The sequence below is a fragment of the Lampetra planeri genome, unplaced genomic scaffold, assembly GCF_965212315.1.
Source record: "Lampetra planeri unplaced genomic scaffold, kcLamPlan1.2.h2 scaffold_114, whole genome shotgun sequence".
NCBI classification, from domain to species: Eukaryota; Metazoa; Chordata; class Hyperoartia; order Petromyzontiformes; family Petromyzontidae; genus Lampetra; species Lampetra planeri.
Genome location: NW_027613851.1, coordinates 122,231 through 142,724, shown reverse-complemented (window position 1 = coordinate 142,724; position 20,494 = coordinate 122,231). Strand labels below are relative to the sequence as shown.

General features: G+C 54.6%; 1 protein-coding gene across 2 annotated transcripts in view; it reads left to right on the top strand.

Annotated features, from left to right (window-relative positions):
• The window catches only part of LOC144738727 (calcium-binding mitochondrial carrier protein SCaMC-2-B-like), a 54,094-nt gene extending 34,397 nt beyond the window's left edge, over positions 1 to 19,697 (top strand). For both annotated transcript variants that reach the window (XM_078621719.1, XM_078621721.1), the window contains exons 3-10: positions 1,661 to 1,748; positions 8,811 to 8,922; positions 10,905 to 11,063; positions 11,513 to 11,665; positions 12,161 to 12,268; positions 13,509 to 13,676; positions 15,854 to 16,004; positions 17,605 to 19,697. In XM_078621719.1, the coding sequence (XP_078477845.1) occupies positions 1,661 to 1,748; positions 8,811 to 8,922; positions 10,905 to 11,063; positions 11,513 to 11,665; positions 12,161 to 12,268; positions 13,509 to 13,676; positions 15,854 to 16,004; positions 17,605 to 17,795 (1,130 nt within the window). In that variant the 3' untranslated portion in view covers positions 17,796 to 19,697. The remainder of the gene's footprint in view (positions 1 to 1,660; positions 1,749 to 8,810; positions 8,923 to 10,904; positions 11,064 to 11,512; positions 11,666 to 12,160; positions 12,269 to 13,508; positions 13,677 to 15,853; positions 16,005 to 17,604) is intronic.
• The last annotated feature ends 797 nt before the right edge of the window (positions 19,698 to 20,494 follow it).

Sequence of the window (20,494 nt, the reverse complement as noted above, 5' to 3'; positions counted from 1 at the left end):
TCAGTCCGCTGCTGAATGAGGGCCACTCAGCCGCGTGGGCTGGTAAGGGTCAATCCGCGTCATGCTTCATCACCGTGGTCGGTGCACGTTTAGCGAAAACAAGGAGCGTGTGGTGCGCTTGTCGACGTCACGTCGTCAAGCGACGCTTTTTTTGCCCCCCCCCCCCCCCCCGTTGTTCTGACCTCGCGGAAGGCAGTGTTAATACCCCGTGGTGGACAACGGGGGGGCCATATGCCGGTTTAAAACACAATGACTTTTGAAGGTCGCTCCTTCCGTCGCGTCTTGCAGAGGGGTGCGCGGGGTGGAATTTAAGGGCCCCCCGCCCACTTCCCCTAAACCTGCCACGGCCGCCTTGCTCGGTAGCCTGACTCCCGTGACCCCCGATCGTCACTCTTCGTAATTTTTAGTATTCGGGCGTCCGCGCGAATCCGGTTTGAACTTGATTCTAAACACCGCGGCCACGGGTGCTGCCGAATGGCACGACGCGATTGGCTCCCGCCCCTACCCCCTCGGTGTGTTTTGTGCCCTGGGGGGGCCCGGGGAATGGCGACTGGCGCAGAGCAGTTGGCCACGGGGCTCAGGCGTTTAGCGGTGAGATGTAGCGGCAGACGCGGCGGGATCAACGGACCTAACGGCTCGTAATGCATTTAGGGATGCCGGACCTGGGCTCCGTTAGCCCGAGCGGTCACGGGTTTATTAGTTTCCAGTGACTTTGAAGCCGGGTTAAATGAGGAAAAAAAAATAAGAAAGACGGACTCTAAAGTGATGGACAGGTGTGCCATTATGGGCGCGTTTTGATGTCGCTGTGTTGACCTGCTAAATGATTATGGGAGCGACATCACTGGAGGAATTATAGTGGTGCTCCTGACCATGAGTAAAATATATTTTCTGAGAAAAACAGCATTGGTAAATGTGCGCAACATCGGAGCTGTTTGTGTTCAATCGTCCTTCAGCAAGGGGTTAACGATTCACGCATCATCATCATAATTGTCGTGAAAATATTCCGTTATTTTCAGTCTAAAAGGGCCTGTGTCCTCCGCTACCGTTCTAGGAAGTGATGTAGGGCAGCCACTCTTGGCAAAGGACACTGATACGACCGAATACGCCCCCACTAACTGGGACTACCCACACTTTACCCCACGTGACCTGCCACTCGAATAACTGAGGCCCTACCCGTTCATACGGATGGAGACATGAGGAGGGAGCGGTGGGGATCTTAGAAACTTGCTCCATTGTTTCAGCTCCCTCGTCCGTTTGTCCTTCCCCCGCACCTCCGATTAGCATGGTAGGCGACGTACGGTGCGAACGAAGTTCAACGTGCACACACAAAACTGCCCTTTCCACACACAAATACGCGTACACGTGTCCCACTCATCACAGTTTCTTGCCAACAATGACATCAACAATGCGTTAATGCCACGTTGCATTGCCCTAGCCTTTCCAGGAAATGCCGAGCATTCTCCGCAGCAACATTGGCAGACTTTACTTTGTATATTTTGGAGTTTATTTAGTTATAATTCTCGATTATTGTTGCTCAGTAGCTACTATTTTGTAACTATTTATACACGCAGGGCGTACATACGTACACACACACGCGCGTGCACAAGTGCCAACGGCCGCGTTAACTTGGTGGGGCGGTGTGCTGCGTGCGTCTGCGCAGGGCGGATCGATGCCTCGGAGCTGGTGCAATCGCTGGAGACACTGGGCGTGAGGATCACGCTGGAACAGGCAGAGAAGATCCTGGGAAGGTGAGCTGACGACGTTCGCCACCACACTCACTACCTCTCCCCCCCCCCCCCCTCTCTGCCGGCTGTGCCCCCTCACCTGCATGTGAAGCGATGGCAGCAGCAAGGGCGTGTTGTTCTGAGTGTGTGCTCAAAATCGGCCAGTCATCCCAGTCGGTCAACCCACGGCACCTGCCGGGTCTGTCCCGTGACCTCCTGCCAGCGGGCGTTCGACACTTCACGCGGCGTTAAAGTGCAGCCAGCCTGGCACAAGCGCCGTGGTGATGTCGCCGCCACTTAGTGGCGAATGACGGTTGTTGTTGTTGTTGTTGCACTCAAAATGAGTACCTGGTGCAGTGTGTAAGCATCTCCTCTTAGGGAGAAAATGGTGGTCGGGCGTGGTGGTGCTGGTAACCCACCCCTCTCATATGCCTTGCCGGCCTTCATAGCTGCTACTCGTTAACAGCACTTGCCCCAACAGTCTGTTAAGGCTACACGGGGGATTTTTGTCTATGTATGGGGAGCGATGGTGCAGTTTGTTTGCACGCTGCCCTACGAACCCGGCGACCCTAGTTCGATTCCCGCTCGTGGCCAACATCAGTGACGATTTCTTGAACCGGTTCTGGACGTCCCCTAGATCGACTTGGCCTCAAATGAGTACCTAGTTGCGGTGTGTAAACATCACCACAAGAGAGACAAAGGCGGTCGGGCGTGGTGGTGCTGGCCACCCACACTCTCGCGTGCCGTGCCAGCCTTCATGGCTGCTACTCGCTAACAGCACTTGCCCCAACAGTCTGTTCAAGGCTATGTGGGGAGATCCTTTTCCTTTGGAGTGAGTGAGCAGAGGTCACTTATAATGGGACCTTTCGTAAAGGAATGGGAAATCTGCGAGTGGGTTTGGAGCACTGCACAAACTGCTGCTGGCTCAAACACTAACCTCACGCCTAAAACCGTTCTCGCCTCGCTAACAATCATGTTCGTCCTGTCCCCAACATTTACCTTCATACTCGCGTTAACCCCCCTAATAATCCTTCGCATTAGCCATAGCTTTCGCATTAACAGTAACAGCCTTGACAGTGGCATTAGCCCGAACATTAGCTCCAACACGACCGTTTTCATTCAATCGGATATATCCCTAACCCCTTGTCCTCACACCAACCCTCTCCTGACGTCTCTCGGGCGGTAACAACAATTTTTTGAGACCGCGGTTTGACGGGTCATTCGTCAACGCCTGGGCTACGTGCGTTGCTAGCCGTCCCTCTGCCGCTAGCTTGCCCTTATTGTGTTGGTGGCACTTCCTGCCCCGTTAACACGACCCATCGCCGCAGCTCGGGCTGCGCGACCCTCGACAGGAAGAGCGTCTCAACTAAAGGTCAGGGCGCGGGGGTGGGGGGGCTTTGCCGGCACAAACATCGCGCGCGGATGAGCTCCGCGCGTGATGTTTTCCCAAATAATTGCTCGTAAATCCGATGCGCGGGCAGGAAAATGCTCGTAAGTCTTTCTTGTGTGCCTTGCTAAATCGCCTTGGACGAAAACGGGCGTAGGAGGGCGGGCGGGTTTGGGGGCAGGAGGTGGGAGACAGGACAAAGTGAGGATGTTGAGGATTCTGTCGTGAGTGAGCGATGTTGTTGGGAGTGCACGGCAGCAGTGTGAGAACTGGAGGGCAAGGGTGAGGATGGGGAAAGGCGGGGGGGGGGCATTCATCCAGCAGTGGATGGATGGCGGCACGATGACGATTATGATGGCGGTGATAATAATGCTCGTGGCATTGTTGTTACGATGATAATTATGGCTTCGTTGATTTAGGACATTAACTTTGCCTCGATCGAGCGATCACAATCAATTATTGCGCCAGTTATACACGCATTGAATCGTGAGTGTGAGATTCTATGATTAAGAGTTCGTGAGAACTGTACGCGAAGCCTCTGTTAAATCTTAATAATAATATTTTGTTATGCAGTGGTGCTCATGCAAAACTGCATCTCGCAAACGCAGTCCAAGACAACGGCAATAGGATGAGAAACAAAAAAATCTTACAACCGTTACACCGATAGAAACAATCCCTAATGCAAACGAGAGACGGTAGTGAACGAGGTGGAAAAGGGGTGGGGGGGGGGGAACCCTTTGGCACTGAACCGATACACCCCAGAAATAATGACGAATAATGGAATTGTTCCATGCGCGCGAGCGTGATGTCAGCGTTGACCCCTGCCACGACGAGTCGAGGGGGGGTCGGGGCGATGCGGACTACGTTGGAAGCCGATAAGCGAGTGGGGAGTGGCGGGAAGAGCTGTCTGGCGCACTTCTCTCGGCTTGGGCAACGTCGTTTGTGCAACGAATTACGGCAGACGTATTTCTTACGCAACTGAAATGGGGCAAAAAAAAATGTAGTTGGAAAAGTCCAAAGTTTAACTCGTGCCAGAGAGAGAGCGCGACTGAGAGAGTTAACCGCAGCGCCTAAAACGAATCTAATAATGCGATCGTAATGTTTCCTTTTATTTCGCTCGGTGCCAATCGCGCGATTTTAGATTTTCCTGCGGCAGCCTTTGTCACGTGAGAGAGTGTCGCCGCTCCGCACCGCCATTGGTGCAGCGGTGTCGCGCGCTTTCCAGTCGGCAATCGGTGCCTTCTCTCCGCAATGCCTTCACCGCAAGCGAGTTGCCGGTAATCTCCGTGGCCGCCCTCTGATACTCATCACACACGCAAAGTGCGTGAGCCACAAATGAACCCACAGGACCTTTGCTGACCTGGTCAAGGAGCGTAAAACGTCACGCGAACTGCGGTCATCCTCGTAGCACAGCGGCTTTTGATTTGCCGTCGAATAAATACGGTGTTCACCGCGTCGCGCATTTTCAGATGCGCTTCTGTGACCGTCTGGAACGCTGTTCCTTCCGATCTTAAGAAGCCACTGGAAGCTTATACACTTTAAAATCATTACCTATGTTGACAAACTCATTGTTCTACCCCTGGCACCTCCGATTAGCACGGCTGCCCACGTGCATTGACGAGCTCATGTCTTGCAAAATTGTACATTCAGGAGGAGGTTGGCTGATTTCTTATATATTTTTTGGCACCCACGTTTGTGATTGATGAGATAGCTTTGGTGCGCGTGTTAATTGGAAGCGGCTCCCGTTAGGTAGGAGGGAACGTTGAGTTGGTTAGTAGTTTTGCCTGCCAGTTTCTCTCCGGATCTCCCATCAGAGAAAGATGCGCGAACACCCTCACCTCATCCACCCACACTTCACCTTGTTTTACCCTCGTCTCTCTGCCAAGTCGCCACCCTTTTTGCTCTCTACCCCCATGATTCACCCGCTTGTGCAAGGAGGGAGAGAGGGAGGGGGAGGGTCACTGGGTTCTTCTGAACGAGGGGTACTCTATAGCTACTCTGTGTCAGTATCAGAGAACGCCTTGTGCCCGTGTGTGTGTATGTATGTGTGTGAGCAGTAAACGAGAGATTGTGTTTCACTGCCCCAGCACAGGGCCAATGTGAAACCGGGCAGCACACAAAACGTAGACCTCTTCTTTGTTCTTTCGGTAAAGTCACGTAGAATGGAAATAATAAAATAATAAAAATAAAACATAATAAAATAATTCTCACGACGTTTCGGCCACAACGCAAGCAGCCGTCTTTAGGTGGAGAACAGGTCTGTCGAGAAGAGTCTCCACCTGAGGACGGCTGCTTGCGTTGTGGCCGAAACGTCGTGAGAATTATTTTATTATGTTTTATTTTTATTATTTTATTATTTTCATTCTACATGAATTTACCGAAAGAACCAAGAAGATAAATCACTGCAGTCACGAAAGCTTTAAATTGAAATTTAAAACGTAGACCGTTTATCGCAGAGGATTCACACACACAAAGATCCCCCATTTTGCCTGCAACGGACTGTTGGGGCAAGTGCTGTTAGCGAACACCTAATGAAGGCCGGAACGGCACACGAGGGGGTGGGTGGCCAGCACCACGCCTGGCCGCCTTTGTCTCCCTAGTGGCGATGTTTTTACGCATCGCACCAGTTACTCGATGTAAGGCTGAGTGGACCTAGGGGAGGCCCAGGACGGGTTCAGATAATCTGTCATTGGTGTTGTCCGTGAGCGGGAATCGAACTCTGGTCGCCAGGTTCGTAGCGCAGCCCGCTAACCGCTACACTGGCGCTCCACACACACACGCACACACATTGGGTTGAGGTCCGGGGACGGTGATTAGCGCGCTGGGCCCGTGAACCCGGCGACCCGAGGGTAATCCGATTCCCGGACACGACCAACGCCAGCGGTGAGCTGTATCTGAATCGATCCCGGTGCTCCCTAAGCCACCTTCGACAGCTCGCACCGACTGGCGTGGTGAAGTATGGTCACACGACTGACACAGAATGGGCAGCAGCCCCTTCGTGAAAGAGTGGTGGGTTCGCAAAGGTCTGTGTACATCGGTGTAAATGTTCGTGTTCAACACACGGTATATGTTGCAGAATAATTCGGCCGAGTGGTAAACTGCATGTGCAGCTATGACTGTGTTGACCATACTTCTCCATGCTGGTCGATGTGGTTTGATAAAGGCGGGTGGGGGTTGCCTGGGACCGGTTCAAATGCCGCTTGGCACCGGTGGTCGGCTCTGCGCTTTATAAATCCGAGATAGTATAGGATCAAACCGAGGCAGCCGGGTTCGTGGCAGGGCACGCTAACCACTGCGCCACCGCTCCACCCCAAAATTAGTGCAGTCTAAGTGGGAAGTCAGCAGCTGGTCGTCTTGTGGCTCGTCAAAGTAATGTGCAATTTGCATCACCCTGTTGTAACCAGCAAACTGAGATCACAACCCTGCCTATAATAATCATGATAATGCCCAGCTCGGTGGTGAACTGGTATTGGGACGCACAGTGCTAATCTGTATCTGCTTGGTAATCTACATTCACAGATAAGAGGCAGGCAGGCTAGCAGGAAGGGCATTTACTCAATTAAGCAGGTATGTAGGGGATAAGCGGTAATTACACACGCAAACACCAACTCTATAAATAAGTACAAGAGTCTATTGAAACAAAGGTAGCTTTTGTAAGACCGGATGCTCTCAGGGCTGTGTAAATAACAATAATGATTAGGACTCCCATCACCTATTGGGTGAAACACCCACAGCTCCAGCTCTGCATAGATACATTAAAGAATTGGATCCCATTGGTGTTACTGCCAGCTCCTGTCTACCTCGCAGCCTAACAGCACCTGCTACTCCCCAAGCAAGTTTTTTGTTAAAGTACTAACCAGGCTCAAAGCCTATTTGGCTTCCAGATCTGAATAGACAATAGAGAAGGCAGCTAATGTTTTAGCCTCTACATACAAGGGTTTAACACGTGACCAATATCATCCACAACACGGCTTTTTTAATGGATTAGATTGCGTAAATATATAAATGTGTCGTTAAACCCGCCACCACCCGACACAGCCACTTAGTAGGCTTTGTCACGTAAATAGAACGTGCCAATTTGTTACTAGTACAGCAAAACCGGGCGTGTTGGAGAGTAAACCCACTACAACACTTACAATCTGAGGACGACATTTCGCCAGTAATTACATCCAGATAACAACTTTACTGAAACAGGAAAAAATCCGCGGAAGCCAGACGCCAACGTCACCCGGGCCGCTCCCGCGTCTTTTCAGGTTTTTGTTTTTTTAATTGCACGGCTGAGCAGGCGCGGGGCACGCCGGTGGCCACGCGTTTCACCGCGGCTCTCGGCTGCGTGAATATTGTCGCGCGCGTTGGCCCCGTTAGCGGCAAGAGGTTCCCACGCCCCTTCCTGCTGCTGCTGCTGAACGAGATCATGTTCACTCGGGCTCAAGCCGGACCTCCGTTTCTGGCGACAAACCGAACCCACGAAATATTAATGATTGATTTGCCGGCGTTCCCGGTCAAATCGTCTTCGCCGTCGTCATCGCGCCCCGTCGTTGAGAAACGCCGAGGAATGTGCAGACGCGTCGTTCCGCGGGCAGCGATAGCCACCCACTGCTCTTGAGTAACCGCCCTTGAGGAAAGAGGGGCGAGTGGAGGGAAGAGGGGGGGGGTAGGACGCAATCGTCGCCTCTGTGTGACCGTGGGGCGCCGCGCCAGCGTGGAGATGCGGCGATGCGAGACGCTGCCGCTGTGCCAACGCGGAGGAGAGGGTTGCGCAACTGGAGCGATTGAACCATCCGCCCGACCGCCTTTATCATTGCCGTTCTCATTTTTTTGTTACAATGCGGGGGGCGGGGGGGGGGGGTGTCGGGGTTTGTGTGTGTGTGTGTGGTCTCGGCGCGAGGTTCATCACGTAGGAGGGCGGCACGTTGTCACAGATGGGCAAAGTCTGCCAGTAGGGGGGCGAAGTTGCTGTGTGGCTGTACCCGAATGAAGTAATTTGCAGGGTGGTTCTTGGCAAATTTTCTACGAATAACGTCGCGGGGTCTTTAGCGTGTCGCATCTGTGGTTAACGCGCTCCGGCGGCGTTGACCGAGTTAGTCGCCGGGCTTGAACCGTGAACCTCTCTGGGAAATAAAAAAGAAAGTGGTAAAAGCTCCACCGCTGGGCCTCTGCCGTGTCCACCACCGCCCGTGCGCCTCGACGTTCGTAGAACGATCGGAAGCGGGAAGCACAGTGTTCTATGTGTGCGCGTTTAACTTATTTCGTGCCGTACGTAACCAACCGTGCTAATCGGAGGTGCGGGGCGGGGAAGGACAACAAACTAAACACAAAAAACTATTTTAAAGACGTTAGTTTTCAAACAAGATGATTTTTAAGTGGCTTCCCAACATCATTACAGAAGAGGGTTCCAGACGACCGCAGATGCGCATCCGAAGGTGCGCGAATTGGCGTACCATCTTTCTTCAATGGTTGGCCAAAAGCTGCCGCTGCTGCTGCTGCTCCTGCTGCGAGGACGACAACTTTGTGCCAAGCCCCGAGCTTGTGACTGGACTTGTGACGATGTTTTACGAAATGAGATGGGGGCGGTTGGGGCGCCTCTTAAGTCACTGTCGCGATGGTGCCCGTTGATCCGTTGTGCCCCAAGCCGGTGGTTCGTATTCACTAACGCCGTCTTCTCTCCCATCTCCTCCGATACCCCGACGTGTTTGCAGCATGGACAGAGACGGCACCATGATGGTGGGCTGGGATGAGTGGCGTGACTACCACCTGCTGCACCCGGCCTGCAACATCAAGGAGATCATCGGATACTGGAAGCATTCCACCGTGAGCGCCTTACACCCTGCACGCACGCACGCACGCACACAGGCAGAGATCCACCGTATAGCCTTCAACTGACTGTGGGGGGCAAGTGCTGTTAGCGAGTCGGCACCTATGAAGGGCGGCACGGCGCACGAGAGGGAGGGCAGGTGGGTGGTCAACACCACGCCCGGCTGCCTTTGTCTCCCGAGCGGCGATGGCGATGTTTATACACCGCGCCAGGTACTCATTTAAGGCTGATTCGACACAAGCGTACAGCTGTGTGGGACCCACACACACAGAACCGCATGCGCGCACGCTCGCCATTAATTTGCCTGGCATGTTGTTTCTGCTGCTGCTTCTGCTGCTGATGTTGGTGCCGATAGAATCCTACGATAATCTCCGTCTATCTTCTTGGTTCTTTCGGTAAAGTCACGTAGAAGGGAAGTAATAAAATAATAAAAATAAAACATAATCAAATAATTCTCACGACGTTTTGGCAGTGTTTCATTCTTCACCTGAAGACGGCTGCTTGCGTTGTGGCCGAAACGTCGTGAGAATGATTTTATTATGTTTTATTTTATTATTTTATTACTTCCCTTCTACGTGACTTTACCGAAAGAACCAAGAAGATGAATCCCTGCAGTCACGAAAGCTTTAAATCGAAAAATCTCTGTCTAACCCAGGCGTCGACAAACCACGGGCTCGCTCCGGGAAGCCGCGTGCGGCTCTTTAACGGCCGCCTTGTGACGTTATTTATTACGGACCACCACCGTCTCGTATTCAGTACCACTGCGGCTCTTGAAATATTGAGGTTTTTTTCTTTTACCGATTTCGAACGGAAAAAAAAATGCCACCTTGTTTTGCTTGCCGGCGACCTGGCCGAACCGCAGCTGCTCTATGTTGGTGTCGTTTGTTTGCATTTCCCCGCTTCCTTCACCTCTCCACCCCCCGCTCCCTTCTCCGCCCCGCTGTCTGCGTCATCGTCGTCCTCATCGGCGTCTCTGCTGCCCTCTTGTTTCGGTCCCCTGGTCCCCGCTGGCTGGGCCGTGACCCCGGTTGAACCCTCTCCTCCCCCCCGCCCTCCCCCCTTTCCTGCCTCTGTTGCCGCTCGTTGCCCCGCTCGCTTCCTCGCTCCGCGCATGTCACTTCCCCGCGTCGAACCGACGCCGCCACATTCCACCCCGCCTCCTCCTCCTCCGTCTCTCTGTCAATTCCGCCCTGCCTCCTGCTCCCACCTCCTCCGTCTCTTCTTACTCAACTCTGCCTCCAGATCCTCCTTTTTAAATCCTTTATATTAAGTTCGCTCGCTTGCTTGCGCGCTTACGACCGCGCAAATCTTTCGATCGTTTTTTAACCCACTTCCCGTGATTCAATCGAGCTGACATTTTGCACACAGACTCGTTGTGCGTGACAATTTATTTTCGTGAAAAAATGTTTCCAAAATTTTACACTTTTTAGGAAAAAATAAATTATATTTAATTACCAATTGCTTAATGGTGACAGGCAATCATCTGACCCATAGGTGGCAGCCATCTCAAGCCAGAGGACGAGAGGACTCTAGCCGCCCGTTTCAAAGACCAATGTGGGCTGGGTTGTGGCCCATTGAACACGCATATAAAGGATTTATAGTGAAAAACTTTGTTTTTACGGGTTAATTTTTCCTCATTTAAAAAATAAAATATTTCTAATTCCACATCCTCCCTCGCATTATGCATTGCAACATTCTGACGTTCCTGGGGAGGGCTCGTCTTTTAACTCTCCATCACCTCCTCCTCCTCTCTTCTCACTTTTCTCTGCCTCCTCCACTTCTTATAACTCCCTCACCACCCCCTCCATCTCTTCTAACTCTCTCCGCTGCATCCTCCTCCACCGACTCTCCCACCCACCTTCCTCCACCGCTTCGCTGCTCGAAAAGATCTTCACGGCTCATCGGATTCCTCCCAGGACAAATAAATATTTCTGACGATTCTGATTCGCCGCCTCGCCCCCCCGCCCCCTCCCGGCAGATCCTGGACGTGGGGGAGAGCCTCTTGGTGCCGGACGAGTTCACGGAGGAGGAGCGTCTCACGGGGATGTGGTGGAGGCAGCTGGTGGCAGGCGGCGCTGCCGGCGCCGTCTCCCGCACCTGCACCGCACCGCTCGACCGCCTCAAGGTCATCATGCAGGTGAGGAGGCGCAAGATGAGGGGGCGGGGGGTGGGGGGGGAGGTGCGTAAGCGGCGCCGTAGAAATCTCGGCGTTTGTTGTCGAGCCGTCGAAAAAATATTCCGCCAGCAGTGGCACGAGCACGAACTTGCAGGGCTTGCGCCTTCACCTTGTTAGTTGAAGGGGTGAAGGTGCCTGCGGGGCCAGCCGTGTTCTGTGGGCTACCATGCTAACTGGGTGATGTCTGTGTGCGTGTGTCTGTGTGCGTGTTTGTGTGCGCGTGTTTGTGTGCGCGTGTGTGTTTGTGTGCGCGTGTCTGTGCGCGTGCGAATGTGTTTGTGTGTGTCTGCGCGTGTCTGTGTGCGCGTGTGTCTGTGCGCGTGTGTCTGTGCGCGTGTGTCTGTGCGCGTGTCTGTGCGCGTGTGTCTGTGCGCGTGTGTCTGTGCGCGCGTGTCTGTGCGCGCGTGCAGGTGAAGGCGTCGCGCTCGAACAGCATCAGCATGGTGAGCGGCATGAGGCACATGCTGCGCGAGGGGGGCGTGCGCTCCCTGTGGCGCGGGAACCTCGTCAACGCACTCAAGATCGCCCCCGAGTCGGCCATCAAGTTCATGGCGTATGAGCAGGTGCGTGAGCGCGCTCGTGTGTCCGTACGTGCGTGAGCGTGCCCAAGTGTGTCCGTGTGTGCGTGAGCACACCCAAGTGTGTCCGTGTGTGGGTGAGCGCGCCCGAGTGTGTCCGTGTGTGCGTGAGCTCGCCCGAGTGTGTCCGTGTGTGCGTGAGCTCGCCCGAGTGTGTCCGTACGTGCGTGAGCTCGCCCGAGTGTGTGTGAGCATGCCGGCCTTCATGGGTGCTCGCTAACGGCACTTGCCCCAACAGTGCGTTCAGGCTGTAGGAGGGGGGGAAGTTTGATTTTTGCGAGCGTGTGTGCTCGCGCGTACGTGTGCGTGTAAGCGTGCGTATGTGGAGAGTGGCGGTGCAACGGTTAGCGCGTCGCTAGCACGGCGAGAGACCCGAGCGCGATGCGGTCCCACTCTCACGGCCACCAAACGTGGGGTTGAGATGGCGACCCAATCCATGCACGTGTACGATCTTTCTTCTTTGTCGTCCTGCGCCTACAGATCAAGAAGCTGATCGGCTCCCAGCAGGAGACGCTGGGCATCCAGGAGAGGCTGGTGGCCGGGTCGCTCGCCGGCGCCACGGCACAGACGATCATCTACCCGCTCGAGGTCAGGGTTCACCCTGGCACACGCATGCACACCTCGCACACGCACACACCTCACACGCACACACCTCACACACGCACCTCGTACACGCACGCACCTCGTACACGCACGCACCTCGTACACGCACGCACCTCGTACACGCACACACCTCACACACCTCACACGCGCACACACCTCACACACGCACACACCTCACACACGCACACACCTCACACACGCACACCTCACGCGCACACACCTCGTACGCACACACCTCACGCGCGCATGATATGTGGTGTACGAGGTGTACACCACATATCATGCCCCACGTCTCAAGTCCGTCCTATACACCCCACTTACCCCACTTCCTGTGTTCCACATACCTTGCACATACTGCACATACCTCCACACGCCCACCTTGCACCTGACCCCCACCACGCCCTTCTCACTGCGCATCTCTCACACACACAAAGGTCCCCCGTATAAACATAAGACTGTTGGGGCAAGTGCTGTTAGCGAGCACCTATGAAGGCCGGCACGGCACACGAGGGGGGTGGGTGGCCAGCACCACGCCCGGCAGCCTTTGTCTCCCTAGTGGCGATGTTTACAGACAGCACCAGGTACTCATTTGAGGCTGAGTCGACCTAGGGGAGGCCCAGCACCGGTTCAAATAATCATCACCGGTGTTGGCCGTGAGCGGGAATCGAACACGAATCGCCGGGTTCGTAGCGCAGCGCGTTAACCGCTACACCACCGCTCCCCGTTCTCTCACACGCTCGCACGCACCATGCCCCACACACCCAGAGGCCAGATAGCACAAAAAATATTTATTGATGATATAATCGTAATACTCGTTCTAACAGGTCTCGCGTGCCGCACCAGTGACCTCAGCAGCGACGGCACGCACACACACACGCGCGCACACGCACACATACACACACACGGCGCAGGCTGGCTGTCTCCACGCCACCAGCGCAATCCCCTCCCCGCCGCCTCGGTTTGCCACGAACCGCCGTTTGCCCGTGATCAAGGGCTCGGCGACCAAAATAACGAGAAGAGACGTTTTTGTTTTCGAATTCGATAACAAAACAAACAAACAAAAGTCGCAATGCCGTTGAGTACGAGACGGCCGGTGATCCTTAATCAATAACGTCACGAAGGGGGGTCCTTGAAGAGCCGCGTGCGGATTCGGAGCCGCAGGTTGCCGAACCCTGCCCCTTGACCAACTCCCTCTCTCTCTCCCGGCGTGTCCGTCTGTCCGTAGGTGATCAAGACGCGCCTGACGCTGGGCAAGACGGGCCAGTACCGCGGCATGGTGGACTGCGCCAAGAAGGTGTTCCGCAGGGAGGGCACGCTCGCCTTCTACAAGGGCTACGTGCCCAACATTCTGGGCATCATCCCCTACGCCGGCATCGACCTGGCCGTGTACGAGGTGAGGGGAACCCCGCGCAAATCCGGTCTCGCACGACACAACGACAACAACGACAATCGTGACAACAACAACAGCGACGACGACAACAACAACAATGACGACTTAGTGGCGACGATTTAGGCCACGTGAACTGTCGAAGACCGACTTGCCGGAGGTCACGTGACAGACCCCCCCCCAGGTGCCAGGCATTAGCTGACGGGGGGATGACTGATGAGACGCGCAACCACCTACTGCGGCGGCACACCGCACATGCACGCGTATGCGCACACTCGCGCATGGTAGCGTATTCCAAGACGAACCTCTTGACTTGCCGCAACGCCTTCTTAAGAACCCGCGGAATACGCGAAGAGTGGCGTAAAGGTGCGAGTGCAGGCCGGGGCACGGCTCGTACAACACGCTGCACGCTGATACGCAGGAGCTGATACATCGCGTGTTGACGCACAGAATTCATTCGCATTAGCGTCAAACGCAAGCGCAGCTTCGTGCGTAACAGTGATAATGTTTGGGCCGAAACCGCTGGCACGCAGCGCATGGTCAGCATCGAGTCTATACAAGCTCGCCTTAGAAGAGAGAGGGGGGGGGGGGCGGGGAGCCCCCCACTCTGGTAGAAACATCACACAGCACAATGACCTGCAATCTCCTCGCCCCCCCCCGGCATCTCCAATCACGAGCCCACCAGAGGTGGTGGACACGCGGCTAAAATAATCCTGGGACGCTTTGGGGTAGGGAACAATATGACAAGGGGATAAAGTGACGAGGGGGGGGGGGGTTAGGTGAGGGGGGGGGATGTGATGAGTGCCTGGACAGGGACGAGAAGGGAACTCGGGGCTCCTGCCAGGATGCGGCTGTAAACCAAAGGTCGCAAACGGGTTTTGATTCCTTACCCGTACCCGGCCGCACCAGGGTCGCAAACGGGTACCCGTACCCGGCCGGGTACAGGTAGCCGGGTATCGGGTAGGGTATGGGTATCGGGTACCCGGTTGTGACCTCTGCTGTAAACACAGCGGCCGCCAGTAAAAATGAAGCTCCCGCACTTGCGGCATTGCGAACGTCCCGACACTGCCAGTTCCCGACCGAACGCGGGCTCTCAAACACGCGGCCCCGTCCATCCGTCTGCTCGACGTTTGGAGTTTGCGGTGTCTCTCTCTCTCTCTCCCCGTGGTCGCGTGGATTTTTCTCCGGGTCCTCCAGTTTTTCCCTCCGCATGTCGAATTCACATCGCGCGTTTAGAGTGTGTGGCTGGTGCTATACAATGCCACGCGATGTTGCAAACCACTTCGTTGAGCTGTTATTTGTGATAGCCAGGGCCTGACCTGGTAAAATAAAAATTGTTTAGTTTAATGTATTATTATTTCAGCTGTGGGAAGAAACTGGGGAATCCAGAGGAATCCCATGTGGAACAGATGTAGAACATACAAACCGGTTTCCCGAGATGGGATCCGAACCCAGGCTCCTATTTCTGCGAGGCACAAGTGTTAACCACTGCGCCATCCTGGCGCCCTTGACAGAAAGTCAATTGCCTTGGTGCTGACAAAGAGTTTGAGAAGAGCGGCTGATGATGAGAGGGTGGCTGTTAGTGATATTGCAGGGATATTGAGAACGCAGACCAATGATCAGTGGCTTCAGCAAAGACTGTGATGGTAGTAGTAGAAGTAGTTGTCGCCACAGCAGTGAGGAGAACACAGATGAACCATGAGCGAGTAGCTCGTGTGATATGCATGGCTGTGGCAGAGATGCACAGAGGAGACGTTGACAGTCAAGTTTGACGGTAGTAGCCATATAAATAGCAGTAACAGATGCTAGAAGATGTATCAAATTAGGATGCGTTTTTTTCATTTATTGAGAGGATGGCTGTTAGTGATATTGCAGGGATATTGAAAACACAGACCAATGATCAGTGGCTTCAGCAAAGACTGTGACGGTAGTAGTAGAAGTAGTAGTCGCCACAGCAATGAGGAGATTCGTTTTCATGGGCCCAGATGTGAGCTGTTCTCATCACGTGTATAAATCGACGCACCGCAGGCCGTATGCGGTTGGGTTTGAGTTTTCCGTTCAGCGTAGAAGAGTCGGCCAAAATCCACTCTTCGGCGAGGGGGCCCCCCTCCCACACCCTCGCGAACGGCGCTTTGTACCATCGCAGCCGTGACGCCCGTTTCCGCCGTGCCTTTCCCCGGCAGACGCTGAAGAACGCGTGGCTACAGAGGCACCAGTCTGAGAGCGCCGACCCCGGCGTGCTGGTGCTGCTGTGCTGCGGAACCGTGTCCTGCACGTGCGGGCAGCTCGCCAGCTACCCGCTGGCGCTCGTTCGCACGCGCATGCAGGCCGCCGGTAAGACGCGCCGCCACCACCACCACCACCACGCCTGAGCATGCACACGGGACAGATGGAGACGCGCAGAGACATTTTATGTATGTGTGTGTGTTTAACACACACACACCTGCATTATACAGGGTGCTTCAAAAAAATGTTAATTTGCAACAACACCATAAAAAATGTGCCCCTCTGGGTTCTGGAGACCACCTGGAGAAGATTCCAGGCACGCCCATAGACTCAACACTGCCCATAGACTCAACACTGCCCATAGACTCAACACTGCCCATAGACTCAACACTGCACCATAGACTCAACACTGCCCATAGACTCAACACTTCCCATAGACTCAACACTACCCATAGACTCAACACTGCCCATAGACTCAACACTACCCATAGACTCAACACTGCCCATAGACTCAACACTTCCCATAGACTCAACACTACCCATAGACTCAACACTGCCCATAGACTCAACACTGCCCATAGACTCAACACTACCCATAGACTCAACACTGCCCATAGACTCAACACTGCCCATAGACTCAACACTACCCATAGACTCAACACTGCCCATAGACTCAACACTGCCCATAGACTCAACACTGCCCATAGACTCAACACTGCCCATAGACTCAACACTGCCCATAGACTCAGCACTACCCATAGACTCAACACTGCCCATAGACTCAACACTGCCCATAGACTCAACACAGCCCATAGACTCAACACTGCCCATAGACTAACACTGCCCATAGACTAACACTGCCCATAGACTCAACACTGCCCATAGACTAACACTGCCCATAGACTAACACTGCCCATAGACTAACACTGCCCATAGACTAACACTGCCCATAGACTAACACTGCCCATAGACTAACACTGCCCATAGACTAACACTGCCCATAGACTAACACTGCCCATAGACTAACACTGCCCATAGACTCAACACTGCCCATAGACTCAACACTGCCCATAGACTCAACACTGCCCATAGACTCAACACTGCCCATAGATTAACACTGCCCATAGACTAACACTGCCCATAGACTAACACTGCCCATAGACTCAACACTGCCCATAGACTCACACTGCCCATAGACTAACACTGCCCATAGACTAACACTGCCCATAGACTAACACTGCCCATAGACTCAACACTGCCCATAGACTCAACACTGCCCATAGACTAACACTGCCCATAGACTAACACTGCCCATAGACTAACACTGCCCATAGACTAACACTGCCCATAGACTAACACTGCCCATAGACTAACACTGCCCATAGACTAACACTGCCCATAGACTAACACTGCCCATAAACTAACACTGCCCATAGACTAACACTGCCCATAGACTAACACTGCCCATAGACTAACACTGCCCATAGACTAACACTGCCCATAGACTAACACTGCCCATAGACTAACACTGCCCATAGACTAACACTGCCCATAGACTCAACACCGTCCATAGACTCTAGACTGCTCTTCCGATTAGCACAGTTGGCTACGCACGGCGCAAAACAAGTTCTACATAGACACGTACGTGTCCCGCGGGGTCTCCGACTCGGCTGACTGTTTCCCTCTCACCCCCCACCCCTCACCGCAGCGTCGATGGCGAGCGAGGGCGACGCCCCCGTCACCATGGTGGGTCTCTTCCGCTCCATCGTGCGCCAGGAAGGGCTGCTGGGCCTGTACCGCGGCCTGGCGCCCAACTACATGAAGGTCATCCCGGCCGTGAGCATCAGCTACGTGGTCTACGAGAACCTCAAGCAGGCACTCGGGGTCACGTCCAGATGAGACTGCGGCCGGCGACAGTCGCTCGCTCGCTCAACTCTCCTTCCTCCCGCCGCTCCGCCCTGGGGGTCCGTCCGTCTCCTCCGCCAATGCTCGTCAGCCGGGCGGGGTCACCGGAGGTCGAAGCGGGGGAGATGCGGGGTCTCAAGACCGTCCCGATGGTGTCGTCGGTGGGAATCTCGCGGATCGTGGTTGGGGATCAATCGGGGCAAGGCGATCATTCGTCGTGGTTACCGATGCACCCGTGTTGCGGACAGCCATCTGGAGGTTCCCGATTCAAGAATCCTTTCTTCTCTCGGGTCTCTCTCGACGCATCGGTTAATGTAGCGCCTCTAGTGGCTGCGGCGGGGAGGGTTTGAGGACGGTGGTGGATCTGACTGGAGAAGAGGCAGAGGGGGTAGAAGCAGACGGAGAAAGAAAACCTGCACACCCGCACGCACGCGGCGTGTGTGGCTGGTGGTGGCGTAGAAGTTTTTTACGTTCATGGGTTCTCTGTAAGTCTGTGCAAGTGTATGCGGGCATCTGGGTCTGTGCAAAGATGTGTAGCAGCGCGCGCGAGTCTCTCTATGGGTCTCCTCCGCACGTGGATAGTTTGACCCGCGTTGCGTCGCAGGTTGTTTTCGGCCCGTAACACGGACGCGTCGTTACACGCTGCCGCTTGCAGAAAGACGACGATGACGTCGGCAACGGGGGTCGAGGAGATCCCAACGTAGGGAGGGCGATTTCGACAAAAAAAAAAGTCCCAGCGACGATCGATTTTGTCCTCGCCCTCTCGCTCGCTCGCTCGCGCCGGAGAGCGGGTGGAGATGGACGCCGCTCCTCCGACACCGCCACCCAACCACCACCGACATTTCACGCTTCCGCAGAGCCGGCCACCGTCGTATCGTATCGTATTTATTAATCCCCCACCGCACACGCACACACACGCGCACACACACACACGCGCCCTCCCCACCCCCGCTCCGCTATTGTTGGGCCGTCCGCTCTGTGGCGAAACCGATCGCGCGCCGCCTTTTCGTCGTTAACTTTATTTGCGTTTGCGCGCGGCATATTTATTTATTTAATTAATCCCGCGGCCGTCCGCCGTTTGTTGTCCGCTCCTCTAGAAGCCAGGCAGCGCGAGTTATTGTTGTAGTTTTTTTAAATATACATGACGAGTGTTTCTTGGCGAGAGACTAACGTCTGGAGGCAAGAGAAGAGAAGGGAGTTGGGAGGGAGGGGGGGTAAACACGCGTGTCTGTCCGTGCGTGCCTGTCCGTGCGTGCGTGTCTGTCCGTCCGTGCGTGTCTGTCCGTCCGTGCGTGTCTGTGCGTGCGTGCGTGTCTGTGCGTGCGTGCGTCTGTCCGTCCGTGCGTGTCTGTCCGTGCGTGTCTGTCTGTGCGTGCGTGTCTGTCCGTGCGTGCGTGTCCGTGCGTGCGTGTCTGTCCGTGCATGCGTGCGTGTCCGTGCGTGTCTGTCCGTCCGTGCGTAATCTTCGTGACGAGCACCGACCCTGCTGTGGCCCGCGGGAGGGGGGTTCGAGGGGGTTGTGAGGGGGGAGTGTTGGTGGTGCCCCCCCCCCTGCCCCCTCCCGGCATCACGGCGTCGCTTCCATTCCTCGCGTCTCTCTCCGCGCGCCTCCCGCCGGCCTCCGTCGGTCAGTCGTCGTTGGGTGCTGGCGGGGTTTTGAAGGAAGAGCTGCAGTGATGGGGAGGCGGGGGGGTGCCCGCTGTGTTTTTTTACCTCCCCCCCCCCCCCTCCGATACCCGCGAGCGCGTTGAGTTTGACCCTCGTGGGCGGAAGGCAAAAAAAAAACCAACGGTTTACGGCCGACGGGGTCAACGTTTCGAGCGAGCGCCCGGCCCGTGCTGCACTTTACACTTTGTTGGAGATGTATTTTTTTAGCGTGTCGCTTGGGTTGGGGGGGTAGGGGGGTGGGGGGGGTGGGGGGTAGGGTAGAGGGGGGGGGTGCCCCCCCCCCTCCCCATCGCCGCTGCACGCTGGACTTGGAGAGTTTCTTAAAAAAAAATTCCGACGCAGTCAACTTGCGATGTTATGGGGTAGTCGGGAGGGAGGGAGAGGGGGGTAAGCCCAGGTGAAACGAACGCAAGGAAGGCGACACAAACTTCTCGTTTTACCTGCGGCGAGATGGTGGCGAGATGTTAACTACCTCGCCTGGTATACAGGAGGTCTCGTGGGTTCAATCCTGACGCCTGCTGCTGCTGCTGTATATTTGGAGTTTGCAGTGTCTCTCTCTCCCTGTCGTCGTGTGGATTTTTTTTTTCTCCGGGTGCTCCGGTTTTTACCGCTCGACATTTAGAATCAACGTAGCACGTTCGGAATATCGACGTAACACGTTCGGTGTCTTTGGCTGATATAAATGTATGCGCTTTGGTTCTTTCGGTAAAGTCACGTGGGGTAGAAATAAAACAAAATAAATCACGACGTTTCGATCGCAACACAAGCGCCCGTCTTCAGGTGAAAACCGCGATAGCCGCGATGATGTCTGCTGCCTTGAGCAGCACGATGTCTGCTGCCTTGTGAAGCGTCGTGATTTATTTCGTTTTAATCTCTACCCACGTGACTTTACCGAAAGAACCAAAGAGTGTGGATTCTTGCAGTCACGAAAGCTTCAAATGTAGATCGATTTAAATTTCCACACGACGACGATAGCCAGGTTTCTTCTGAAAAATATCTGTAGCTCAGTTGTACTTACACCAGGT